Source organism: Polypterus senegalus, chromosome 10 (genome assembly GCF_016835505.1).
Source record: "Polypterus senegalus isolate Bchr_013 chromosome 10, ASM1683550v1, whole genome shotgun sequence".
NCBI classification, from domain to species: Eukaryota; Metazoa; Chordata; class Cladistia; order Polypteriformes; family Polypteridae; genus Polypterus; species Polypterus senegalus.
In genome coordinates, this window is record NC_053163.1 from 93376975 (window position 1) to 93390464 (window position 13490).

Genomic DNA, 13490 nt, shown 5'->3' on the forward strand with positions numbered 1-13490 from the left:
AACAGATGGTCTGTTGCGGCGACTTTTTTGCAAAATGTGGAAGATCTGTAATATACAGAATCAGCATTTTAATGTTACACTGGCAGTTAAGTTCATTTTATGCTTTGCAACAGTGATAAAAGTTAGCTAGTGATGTGCTTTTTTTAGATGCTTAACCTTGCGCGTCATCGAGCTAAAGTGTTGTCGTTGTCTGCGTGTTGTTGTAAAAGTTCCACGGTGTCACTGCAGTAGAGGCGGCGCAACTATAACGACACGTGAATAATCCCGCCCACTCTAAAGCGGTACTAAACTGCATTTGAAACGCAAACCGAGCTGAACTGAGCCGAACCAAGGTGAGCTGTACTGAACCGTGTCATGCCGTACTATGCAGTGGAAAAGCGGCTTTAGACTTAAATAGGGACATTCATTGTTTTTAAATACTTGTTTTCTCCACCCATTGCCTTTTAACAATGAGATATAAATGACAAAGAAAGGAAACATTTCACCATCTAACATGGCCTGTTTGTGTTGTCAGGGATGCCAGGGGCAACGACCCGGCCGGGATGCCTTGAGGGACCGGAAGAGGGTCTGTGCCCACCCTGGATCACGTGGGGGCCGCCATCCTGGTTGCTTTGGGGGCCATGGGTAGAGGGCATGGAAACCCAACCCTGTAGGGACCCGTGGTAACCGCCAGGGGGCGCCCCAATGCCTTGGGGACCCTGGACCTCAGCACTTCCGCCACACCAGGAAGTGCTGGGGGGAAGAGGAGCAGGGACACCCGGAGAGCTTCTGGGAGAACAGCCAGCACTTCCGCCACACTGGGGCGTGTCCAGGGAGGAGTGCCGGACAAGTGCAGGACAAGGAAAGAGAGAGAGTGGAGGCGGCCCGAAGAGAAGGCGTTGAGTGGCCAGGACTTTGTGGGGGTTTGTGTGCACGGACTTTGTTCTGTAAATAGTTGTAAATAAACGTGTGGTGGTGAATTAACCTGTCTGCCTGTCTGTGCCCGGGCCGCGTCCACAGTGTTTATCATGATGTATTTGTTTTAAAAAATATTTGTAAAGAATTAGAAGAGAAAAAATTGAAAGACTGAGAATTACTAATCTATTCTGAGACCCAACTCATTTGGATGATATCTTTAGAAAACCATCTGCAATATAAAAATGACCTGGTGTGACAGAAACACTAAAATCACTAAAAAGTGTGGAAATGACATAAGTTGTGCTATCAACAAGGACCAGTTTCTGATTAAGCAGTTAATTTCGAAGAAAAACCTTCAGCAACTGCAGCCCTTTGAGACTGAACCTGGACACACTTGGTGTAGGGCAGCATTTCCAAATCTGTGGACTGTGGCGGCATTGCAGGGGAGCTGTGACTGACCCCACTCCCAAAACCACTCTTATGATTGCGCTTCATTCACAGTGGCAGCATCACAGAAGGATCACTGATGACCGTGAACGAAACTCCATCCACCAGTCCAGTGATTGTATTTAATTCACGATGGTCGCACCGCGGGTGGATCGCAACCAATCCTGGATGACCTCTCAAACTCCAGCACTAATAGTCATGCTTGGTGGCTTGTACCTGACCCTGGATGAAACCCCATCCTCTGGTACACCGATTGCGCTTGACTCACAGTGCCAGCATTACAGGTGAATCATGGCCAATCCTGCAGCTCTGATGATTGTGCTCAATTCACCAAGAAGGAAAGCATTGACGATTGTGCTTGATTCATCTAACATGTTTATTTATTTATATTTATTTTGTTGTTACTGTAATTATTTTTTTTACTCCTTGTTGTTATGATTGGTGTTCTGTATTCATTTCTTACAAGTTCTTCTGTTTTGCTGTTCTCTATAAGCAATCATCTTTTTTTGATTAAGAAATTTGTTTCTGACATAGTTTTGTTCCAAGAATGCTGTTTTCTAATAGGTATCACTTTTATTTTTACTCTTCTTCAACACCAGCTTGATTTATATTTTGTGAGTCCAATTGCTAGGATGCACTCCCACTTGCCATGGGCATGGCGTTGGAGGTCACAATGAGTCATTGATGCAGCAAGTTAAAAGGTCACCTTTGATAACCTTATTCATGTTTGTAGATATGCATTTAAAAAAAATTACCTTTATGGTTGCGTTAGTTTTGCTTTTTGGGGTTCCTTGTTGTTCACTTTTGCTTTGATTCTCTGTGACTCTGGCTGAATGATTTGACTTAGTTAAAAGATAGGACTGCTTTTCTGGTTAATCTCATGTTTACCATCCCAGTCATCCCTTTAACCCTGGTAGTTTACTGTTTGAGGCTTAACACTTTCAGCTATCCATTTTCTATGACGCAGTGCTATATAAATACATGGGTCACTATTCATGTGATAATCTAAGCTATTAATTATATTTTTATACAACATTTAATTTGTGTCTAGTTTTGTCACGTTTCCCTCCTTTCACATGCTTTTTGCCTCTGATACTCAGTGTATTTTTATTATGTATCAATAGAAGGCAGGCATACCTCAGTCTGTGCTCTAGCATTGTGCCATTTGCCTCTTCAAAAAACACCTTTAAGTCTGAATTAGTTATTTGTGAGTTTTTAGTGTCAAGTTGTAAGACATCAGGTGGCATGAAAAATAACAGTTCATATCATTTGGTCTATTAATTTACCATTCTCCTGTGACTTGTGAATTAAAATAGAAATAGAGAGACTTAATAAAAAAATGGTATCTGAAATCTAAAAAATACAAATGTTAGTATGGCTTCTTACTAGTCATGCCCTTCCACCATTTTTTTGTACATATTGTTATGTCTAAGCAGCATCAAAATAGGAAAAAGACTGAGCAGGCCACAAAATAAACAAAAAGCAGACCAGGACTCCACTTAGTGTAGGCCTCAGGAGCAGGCATCATCCCAGGAAATCTCAAATGGCAGGTTTTCTGACCTGATCAGGCACAGATTTGGGTGCAAATGTTTAAAATTCAAAATACTCAAAAAGTCATTTAATGACAATAAACCACTGGCTTAAAGGACAATATTCATTATGTTTCAATAATTTATTAAATAAAGATGAGGAAGAACAAAACTGGTGAGTTTTGAAAGAAAGCACAGCATATACCAATGAAAGGATTTGCCATAAATAAGCAAACCTGAGCAAACAACTCTGGTTTGTAATCCAAATGTAGTAGCCATAAACACATGCAAAAGTTAAAACTAATCTAAACAGTATTTACAAAATAACCCTCAGTCCACAACACTCGGTGACGCCCTGAAATATCTAAGCCTTTAGCTATGCACGGTGTTGTACTGTGTTATCCATTATGAATGTAGTGAGAAGTCAAGCAAAATGACACCTTTTATTGGCTAACTAGAAAGATTACAATATGCAAGCTTTAGAGGCAACTCAAGCCCCTTCTTCCCTGAGTTGCCTCGAAAGTTACATATTGCACATTTATAATGGCTAACACGGTACAACACCCTAGTACTGCATATAATATCTAAAGCAGACAGGGTATATACAATATACAATCAACTTTCTTTTAATATTATTCATATATTACATTCCAGTAAAATTTCACAATGATAAATGGTAATTTATTAAATACATTTATATAGCACTTTTCTAACCTACTCAAAGTGTCTTACAAGCACTGTGCAGAATCACCTTACCTTCCACCAGTATGTAGCATCCATCTGGATGATGCAACGGCAGCCCTTTTTGTTCACCACATATTAGCCATTAGGTGGCGAAGGAGTGAGAAAGCTAGTTAGCCAATAACGATCCAGAGATGAATAGTGGGCCTGAGTGACCAGGCCATGATGGGCAGTTTAGCCAGGAGATTCGGCTACACCCTACTCTTTGGCTGGGCTCAAACTTTTTCACTTCAGGTGTGTTACCTGGGGCCTCATGTATAAACGGTGCGTACGCACAGGAATGTTGCGTAAGAACTTTTCCACGTTCAAATCGCGATGTATAAAACCTACACTTGGCGTAAAGCCACGCACTTTTCCACGGTACCTCATGCCTTGTTGTACACAAGTTCTCCGCTCGGTTTTGCAGACTGGCGGCACCCAGCGTTAAAGCAGTGCTACTGTTCCTGTGTGATTACTCCTTATTTTCATGACGCGGCTTTATAAATACACCGAAACTAACTGCATATTGTTTATTAGTGTAACGCATCTGATTGTAATTAACTTGTAACAATATAATGGTAGAGGGAATAGCCATAGTATTCCAAATACCATAATTGATTTAGCGTTGTTACTCTCACTGCACCTTCCTCTTCTTATTTTTCTTCTTCTTCTTTCAGCTCCTCCCGTTAGGAGTTGCCACAGCTGATCATCTTTTTCCATATTTCTCTCACTGCACGACTCGGAGTATTTATATCACTGTATCTGAGTGTAAATCACAGCAGCAGCTGATCGGAAAGAGAATTATATACAGCTTCATGGACACGCTGTCTCAGCCACTGCAGAACGTTTTAAAGCAATTCCTGTACGGACCTCGTGGTTCAGAAACAGTTTCATCCCAAGAACTTTAAATGCACTCAATCAATTGCACCTTGTAGAACTGTTTGTACTTATAAATACAATCACCTCACTGTAAACTTACACTACAGTTATAATATCGCACAACCTGAGCCACTTTATAAAGCTCGTATTTACATATGATGACGATATCATTTTTAAGATGAAATGCAGCAAAATATGTTTATTAAATTATACAGATAAAACTTTAACTTCATTTAAATAATCTATATTCTTCACTGGGAGTGTCGTGAAGGATAGAATAATTAAACATGTACTACGAAGATATTTCAATGTTCTTCACACGTTTTGAAGAATCGGTGCTAAGCTTACAGATGGCTTAACGTCTATTACAGAGCTGATTGTATGGCGATCGGTTACTTTTGGAAAGAAAAGCACTGACTGCAGTGACGGCTACGCCAATATATATTGAATATAAATCAGAAAGAGAAAATAACAACACAGTTAAAAACGTAGCAACAAATTTCGGCAAAAGTTAAATGCTTGTGTCATGAGCATGAGGCGGCTAAGCAGTGTCTGCAATGGACATGGCCATCCACCGTGCATAAGCTACCTTACTGACAGGCGGGCGAAGGAGCCACCGATTCTTCCTCTGCCCAGTAACTCCACAAGCCTGGAGCCGCCCCTGAGTACTGCTGCAATAAATTATTTCATCGAAGTGAAACACATGTTTAATAACGTGCTTTAACTCCTATCATCATGAAAATTATATCACGTATACATCTCAGTGTTTGAGTTATTCAGAGAGCTGTAATATCACGAATGTCATGGATTCTGTGTCCAGTTGGAGGAAGAGAGCCGGTTTAAGAAGCAAGTAGTGATTCCCACACATAGAGCACATAGAAGATCAAATACAAAACAAAGCATTTAACGTGCTACTTTAATTTCGATGTGATTTGAGAAACTGGTTAATTAAACGATTTTAAGATGAAGTTTATGATGTTCTACTTTAATGACAAAATAAACTACGTGATTAAAGTGGAAATGTCGAGATTGAAGTTGACATTTCGTGCTTTTTCCCCACTGTGTGCCTTTTTTCTCTGTACCCTAATAAACTTTCATATGACACTCAGACAGTGGGCTACAACTCGGCTTTTCACGGCGACTTTGATATGTAAGTTCTTTTTTATTTCCGGCACTGTGCGATTTTGTGAATGTGAGCTTTCAACTTTCTCCTACACGCTAAGTCACTCGATCAACTTCCTTTTGTTGATTATACTACGGTTTATTTGAACAAATAGTATGCTTTTCCTTTGCCTCCACTTGGTATTCGCTGAAATTCTTATATTTCCCCCGTGCTTTTCCTATTGTCTTTTCACAGAAGGCTGCGCTTAAGGGCGATTTATATTGATTTGCATACTCAAAGAGGCGTAATTCTGGGAGGAGTTGGGGCGTTACATAATGCGCGTGCACGAGCGTTAGTTTTCACGCTGATCGGGATTTATGTAGAGGAAGAACGTGGAAGTTGGAGTACGCACAGATTCCTGCATATGGATTTTTCTGTGCGTAAGCACATTTCGGCTTTTGTGCTTACGCCATGTTATAGTGCGAGTTCTACGCACGGCGTTATACATGAGGCCCCTGTTCTGTAGTTCAGGTGGTCTACGGTGGGCTGGCACCCTGCCTGGGGTTTGTTTCCTGCCTTGCTCCCTGTGTTGGCTGAGATTGGCTCCAGCAGACCCCCGTGTCCCTGTAGTTAGGATATAGAGGGTTGGATAATGGATGGATGGATAGTTCAGGTGGTATGGCATATGCCAGCAGCCATACAGTGATAGACCTACAAATTTAGCAGACGTTATTCAAACACAAAGATTCCAGTAGGCCATATGGACAATAGATATAGATAGATAGAATAATATGTAATATTTCAGTTTCATATGACAGAACAAAACACCCTGTTAATGTGGGTTTCCACAGATTTTCCACTGTCATTTTGTATGCCTGTACTGTGCAGATTAGATTTCTCGCATGAGTTTTGGTTTCAGTGTTTGTCCAGTTTTCCTGTTTTAGAGCTGTTTCTCTTGTTTGTGCACAGATTGCTGGATAGTCCCTGACCTGCTGTGGTACGCAGGATAAGTGGGTTAAAGACATGGGCAAAGGGACTGATAGAAGTACAATAAGCTTTCACAGAGTATACAGTAATAAGAGCTTATCATGAGTGTATTATTTTGGCCAAAAATTGCTTGTGCATATTTGTAAAACCATTAAATATGGAATAATGAAGGAAATATCAATGGAATCATGATAGATACATATATAAAATTAATGTTTTTTCATTGGCAAACTAAACCAAATATTTGAATCTACAGTGTGGCTTTCTGCATTTTTTTTTGTTTTACTGATTTTTCTACTAAAAACAATAATCATCATTAGCCATGTATCAATAAAACAGATAGATTTGGAAATAAAAAAACATAATACCCGGCGTATTTATACTTTGAATGTAATGGGGATTTTTTGAGGACTGATACAATTGCTGTAGAGAAAATGCCTACTGTTCCAAAATAATATGTTTGCTTTACAGGACAAAGATTTATTAGTGCAAGGCAGTATTTTTAAAAAATTGTAACACTGCAAGCCGTCCACATGAGGGCGATATTGTAATCCATAAAAATGCTCTTGATAGAAAAAAAATTCCATGATTTACTGTACTTGGAATTTCCTGCAGGAACCAAATAAAGCCATTAAGTATGATAACAGGGGAAGTTGTCAAAGCAAGTGACAGGAAAACATGAAAGATTTTATAAAACAAACCAGGGTGCAGTATGCTACTGTAGGTGTGATCTCTGTGGCACTAATCAGGCTGTGAAATTAAAAGCAGGGCAGCTGCCTGGTATTCCTGCCCTTGGCTGCAGAAGCAGGATAACACTTGTGATGGAAGGGCGCGGCTTCTTGGCCCAGAAGGAGCAGAGGTTACGTTAAAAAGGAAAAATGTTTGAAACCAACCTCAATGTCCGTCTTTCGTTTTGCTTTAGATCTTAAACTGCTTTAGATCTCAGCTGCAGCAAATGCAGTTAAGATTTGTCTCTACAGTCTTTAGAAAGTTTAGTGTCCATTCATGTTAAAAGGATGTTAATTAAAAATTCAAAATGAACAGTGCTGACCTACAGGAAATAAGCTCTGAAAAGGATTTAGGGGTTCACATCTGGAGGGCTGTGTGTAATTCTGGTCACCAGAAGCTACACAAGGGACATGGCCGCCCTAGAAACTGTACAGATGGGAGAAACTAATTGCGCCCAACATTAAAGAGCACATCCTGGTGCGAAAAGCTAAGTGAGCTGAACCTCTTTAGTCTTGAACAGGCCTAATCAAATCAATTAAAATGCTCCAAAACATTTTAAAGGAGCTAAACAGTGACTGATATTATACACATTAAATGAAACAGTAACAAGACAGATAAAATAAAGGATTGCAGATACCAGACGCAAACTTTGAAGTCACTTTTAAAATTATCTGAACACTGCATTGGGGCAACTTGACTGTTAACTAACCAAATGATCTTAACGAACTGAGTGATGTCCTGACTTTTATAGACTTTTTTGTGTCCATTAATCTGTCTATCCATTGATTTTTTGTAATCAAATATCTATTCAAGTTTAAATAATGTTACTGAGTAACAGAAATAATAACAGCCAACAGGTTTCTCATAAAATAAACAGTCAAAGGACAACAGTTATAAATATGGTATTAGGAGTATACTGTAAATAAGCAGGTAGTATAAATTAAAGATCAAAAGAAAATGGCCCTAAGAAAACCTAGCAGGGAACGCAGCCCAAACTTCAAACCCCACTGAGCCAGGAAGGGGAGAACATCAGCAACCACAGGCTATCCGACTCTGTACACTTTCCACCAGAGCACACCATTTTGTAATACATGAAGCAGATGACCCATTGATTGTTGCTGTTGAAAGCGGTCTCAGTTGGATAGAAGAGAGAGAGATGAGTGGTCCAATAGGAGGAAAATTTGAAGAAGGGAAGTTAATGTGAAAAACAGTGAAGAGAAATTTATGAATAGACAACCGTAAAGCCAAGATTGGGAGACACTTCCAAAACATATGTAAAAAAATACCTGCAATCCACGCCTGACAGAATGGACAACAGGGATCAGTGGGTAATCCCATGGATAAATGCTTTCGGGGAATAATATAAGTATGATGACTTCCACCTCATCTACTAGCCCTTGTCCTAACAAAGCACATGTGCTCTGGCCACCACCCCGAAGTCACCTTTCTTAGTACACCAGGAGGTTCACAAATTCAGACACTTCGCCCAAAATATCTTGTGGAGTCAGCAGATCTAGCACAAGTCATATAGGCCATCTTCAGTGTCCTATGCAGCCCCAACTCTGACTAGTTAGGAAAAATACGTAACTTATGAAAGAAGCTGTTGTATTGTGTCCTTTATTGTTTTGTTTAATTTACTGGTTTATTACAGTTGAATTTGATTTTGTTATTAATTTTTGTCTTGATTTTTCTTAACATCATCTCTGCACCATTGTGTTCAATATGTTTTAAAGGACACCTCCATTTTGTTGTTTGTTTTCATGGACACCACCATATCGTTGATAGCAATAGTGTCCATTGCTTGTCATGTGATCAGATGGTGAACCAACATGTAGCATTATCATCTCATCATTATAAAAGATGGCAGCATGTTCAGACTGCTGCTTGAACTTCATATACTCAAAGAAAAGACTTGCTGGAACAACAATCAATATCAGTTATTTAGTCATTATCATCACCATTTTTGGCAACCTTTAGATTTACTCAGTGCTATTTATTACTTTATCGCTGCTAGTATTCTTATTGATAGTAAATTTTACTGCGACTGACTCTAACAAAGTCATTGCAGTGCCGTGTTATCATTATTTTTCTCATTCTTGTTACCACTTCTGACTTTGTTCTCATGACTGCAGCCACATTCTTGTTAATGACAATCTCCTTTGCAGGTCACATGATTGACAGATGTCTTTACCTGTGATGTCTTGACATTACCATTATATAAGATGGTGGAGTGCTTTACTCAAAACCATTGCTTTGGATTCTATCAAAAATAAACTGCAATTTATTAGAGTAGTTAGATAAATGCTTGCCTTTTTGGATCTGACTTTTGGTTTCTGTCTTTGATTTTGATGCTCAATTTCTTGTGATTTCTTTGGCTTTTGACCTTTTCTTGCTTACACTCCTGGTTTTTCCCATTTAAAAAGACGTTCTGGTTATTTCTTGTTAAGTGTGAGACCTTTGGAGCAGCCTCTTTCCATTTGTAGCTATAATAATTGTAGTTTCATGTACTGACATTTATTAATTTCCTAATATCAACTTCAGATTTTAGTTTGATTTTAAGTGATAAATATTATAGCCTTCTGTGTTTTGGCCCTTGTCTGACTTTTGACCATTTTTTTATTATTCCTGAAATGACTTAATGGCACCACTGCCAGTCTAAACTGCTCTCAGACTGCTATGACTAGCTTTATTCTAAATACTCACAGTATTAGGGAATTATGATTATGATCTTCTTATCCTCTATGCTTGTAATGTTTTAATAATATTGTTTTTACTAAATCATATTCTGTGTGACTCTCATTATCAAGCCAATATTGCAAAGTAATCACAAGGCATGATTGGAGAAAAAGGATGTGGCAAAGTATTCACTATAATAGGAGTAGAATCACAAATCACGTTATCCTCTGTATGTAGTGGTTCCATTAAAATTGTTGTATCTGCGCCTTAATTGAAATTTGTGTCCCTTGCTTTTCAGATTTGTTTCACCGGGAGTAAAGAAACCACAGATCCACAATCCAGAGGGGAAGAACAAAATTCCAGAGCCTGTTGTCAGCCAGATAATCGACAAACTGAAACACATCAACAAGGTACTGGTGGGCAGCTTAGCTCAGTATGCCTCAGTGGAATATCCATGGCTGTCTTGTCAGTGTTTTAACATTATTACTTCAGCAGGTTAGGTAACATAGTAAAGCATATAAAATAACGACGATAATGAGAAAGCCTGGCACCTGCCAAGGAAACAGTGTTACTTTGTCAACTGATAGTTGATAAGCTGAAAAGCAATAAGTAGGTCTTACATCATGTAACAAGTAAACATGATAATGCCTCCACCTTGTCAGCGTTGGAAAAGCTCACAATTTATCAGCTAAATGGAGCACCCCCCACGTTATCAGTAAGCCACACTGTGCCTTATCATGTAATGGCCAGTTTTATCTGATCAGTTTCCACTCACTTACTGGGCTTTTCCTTTAACCTTTTCCAGCTTATTTCTCAGTTGCATAGGAGATAATAAAGGTTAAGGCTTCAGCCAAGCTCTGCTCAGTGCATGCCTGTTGAGTATTCAGTGCCATTTTTTTCCTATCAGTGAAAACAAGCTCCCCCTCAGCTTTCTGTCATTTTCAAACTAATGTAGCCTTTCAGTGATTCAGAGTACCTTGATGAACCGAAGTATAAATAATTAGGAAATTTATCCTCTGTCTGATCTCATTTAAAAGCAATTTCTCACCATTTCTCATTGTCTATCAAAGCAGAGTTTTTCAGAGTTAGGGCTGTCAAGTACAGGAAAATGCATGAGTGAATAAATGGGTTGTCAGATAATACATTCTGTCCGGACAGATGGAATTCCGACCTGTAGGACGCTGTATGACCACACAAGGCAGTGTGCAGATCATTTTAAATATTCAAGTGACAGGCCAAAAATGCATAACTTGCCCAAAGGTTAAGAGTAATTCCCCCTCTCGATAAATGAACTTTAGGTTATCAGACTAAATCAAATAATACTTTGCTACCTGTTCTAAAAAATATATTGATTTGTCTGAATGGAGGAACACCACAACTTGCAAAGGCAACTGAGCAGACGGTCTTGCAGTCAAAAATCTATAGAAAAAAACATAAAAATAAGGTGGTCGGCTGAGGGTGAAGTCAAAATTTCCATTTGAAACAAAATTGAAGAAAGTGTTTGAGTTGACTGAGCTTTGAAGGTAATGTGTTCCATGCATTTTCTCCTGAACTTGACTGAACTAAATTTATGAAGCATTTTAAGTAGCTCACTGAAATCTCAGTATGTAGTTTTGTAGCGCTCTTCTGACAAGCAACCTACCATGGCAGCATCAGGCACTGGATGGAGTGCCAATCCACCTCAGTGCACGCTCTTGCACATACTCACGCTGTCCCAAGTCAACCTAGTACACATGTCTGAAACAGAAAAATAGACAAGCATATTACTAAGCACATTCATATCAAAGTATAATCAATCAACAGATAAGCAGAAACAATAAATAAACATACAACTGTGTAAACGTTTTTACTGGCTGTTTCCCAAAAGTGCAGGTTACAATACTAACTTTAAAAGATTTAACTATCCATCCATCCATCCATTATCCAACCGGCTATATCCTAACTACAGGGTGACGGGGGTCCGCTGGAGCCAATCCTAGCCAACACCTCAAGGCAGGAAACAAATCCCAAGCAGGGTGCCAGCCCACCGCAGGTATTTAACTATTATAAGAGAAATTCAGCTAACAGAGAATAAAACTATTTGGCAGCAGCATGGAAGAAAGCAAAAAAGTACAGTAGACAACATTCCTGGGGAAAAGTAGCTGCTTAATGGCCCATAGTCTTTTAGAAAAAGCAAAATCAGAGCCTGACTGCCTAACCCTTCTGGTATAACAGTAGTCTGATCATACGAGGGTCTAATGATATGTCTGGCAACATGGATGGCAACGGTTCTCAGACATTCTAATATTTCTTTTAATGGCCTGGAAGAGAGACTTTGTCATTGTAGCAGGGGATACTGAATGCTAAAGTATAAGATTCCAGAATGAAACAGAGAATAGGAAATAATTTAATAAGCGTGTGTCATAATGTGTAGTATTCTTGGAATTTTAGTTGAAAAAAATAATTAACTGTGATTTTATTCTTATGCCATTTTGAATATGTGCACAGACAATGGCAAATAGATAATTTGAGGTGGGAATTCACAATAGTGCTGTCTGCTGAACTCCTCCGTGAATTGAGCAGCTCAACTCGCATAACCTTTGGCATGGAGAGGTTCTTTTTAACATTTTTGTGGGAAAAGGGACATGTCAGTACAACAACGGCAGCTATTTTTATTTGAGCCCCTTTGGACAGCTTCTAGTTCATTCATTGCCATTTCACAGTGCTGATCAGATGCTGATTATTTTTGTCTGCCATTATATAGTTAACACATTACGTCCAGGAAGTTGGTTTACATGAGTCTTCTTTATTTTTTTATAGTTATCAGGTGCTGTTGTATCCCCGGTATACTTAATGTAATTTCTAAAGAAAGGGCTGACTTGGGCATCTTAAAATTATAAGAAATGACTGTCAATTGAAAAGTACAGAGTAAAACATTTAGAAATAGCTTTTTTTATCAGTGTTAAATTTCTTTGAAGCATATTAGATGTAAGTGTGCACCCCACTCTCAACAATTTAAAAATTAGATCAGGTTTTTCATGACTTTGCAAGAAAGACACTTCTTTATGATGTATAGGAAAATGAATGTATCACATTTTTCAGAAAAGTAGTTTGAAATACAAAAACAGATCTCTATAAAGGTGTTCCATATGGAAGTGGCATTCATTTGGCTAGAGAATCTGTGTTCCCACAGACTTAAATGAATATTTTGGCATAGCTTTTAAACAGAGGTTCCTGTTATGTCCATTGTAGTGCTCTCTTGAAATTGAACATGTTTGCTCACTATATTTAAGTATGATTACTATAAATAATCCATCCATCCATTTTCCAACCCGATGAATCCGAACACAGGGTCATGGGGGTCTGCTGGAGCCAATCCCAGCCAACACAGGGCACAAGGCAGGAACCAATCCTGGGCAGGGTGCCAACCCACCGCAGAGCAACCCACCAACCCACGCACACCCAAGCACACCCACGGGCCAATTTAGAGTCACCAATCCACCATGTCTTTGGATTGTGGGAGGAAACCGGAGCGCCCGGAGGAA

At 39.1% G+C, this 13490-nt stretch overlaps 1 protein-coding gene across 1 annotated transcript in view; it reads left to right on the plus strand.

Moving 5' to 3' along the window:
• Positions 1-10466, plus strand: part of gpc3 (glypican 3) — a 442344-nt gene extending 431878 nt beyond the window's left edge. Inside the window, exon 6 of the mRNA XM_039767661.1 lies at positions 10265-10466. Within this exon, the coding sequence (XP_039623595.1) occupies positions 10265-10466 (202 nt within the window). The remainder of the gene's footprint in view (positions 1-10264) is intronic.
• The last annotated feature ends 3024 nt before the right edge of the window (positions 10467-13490 follow it).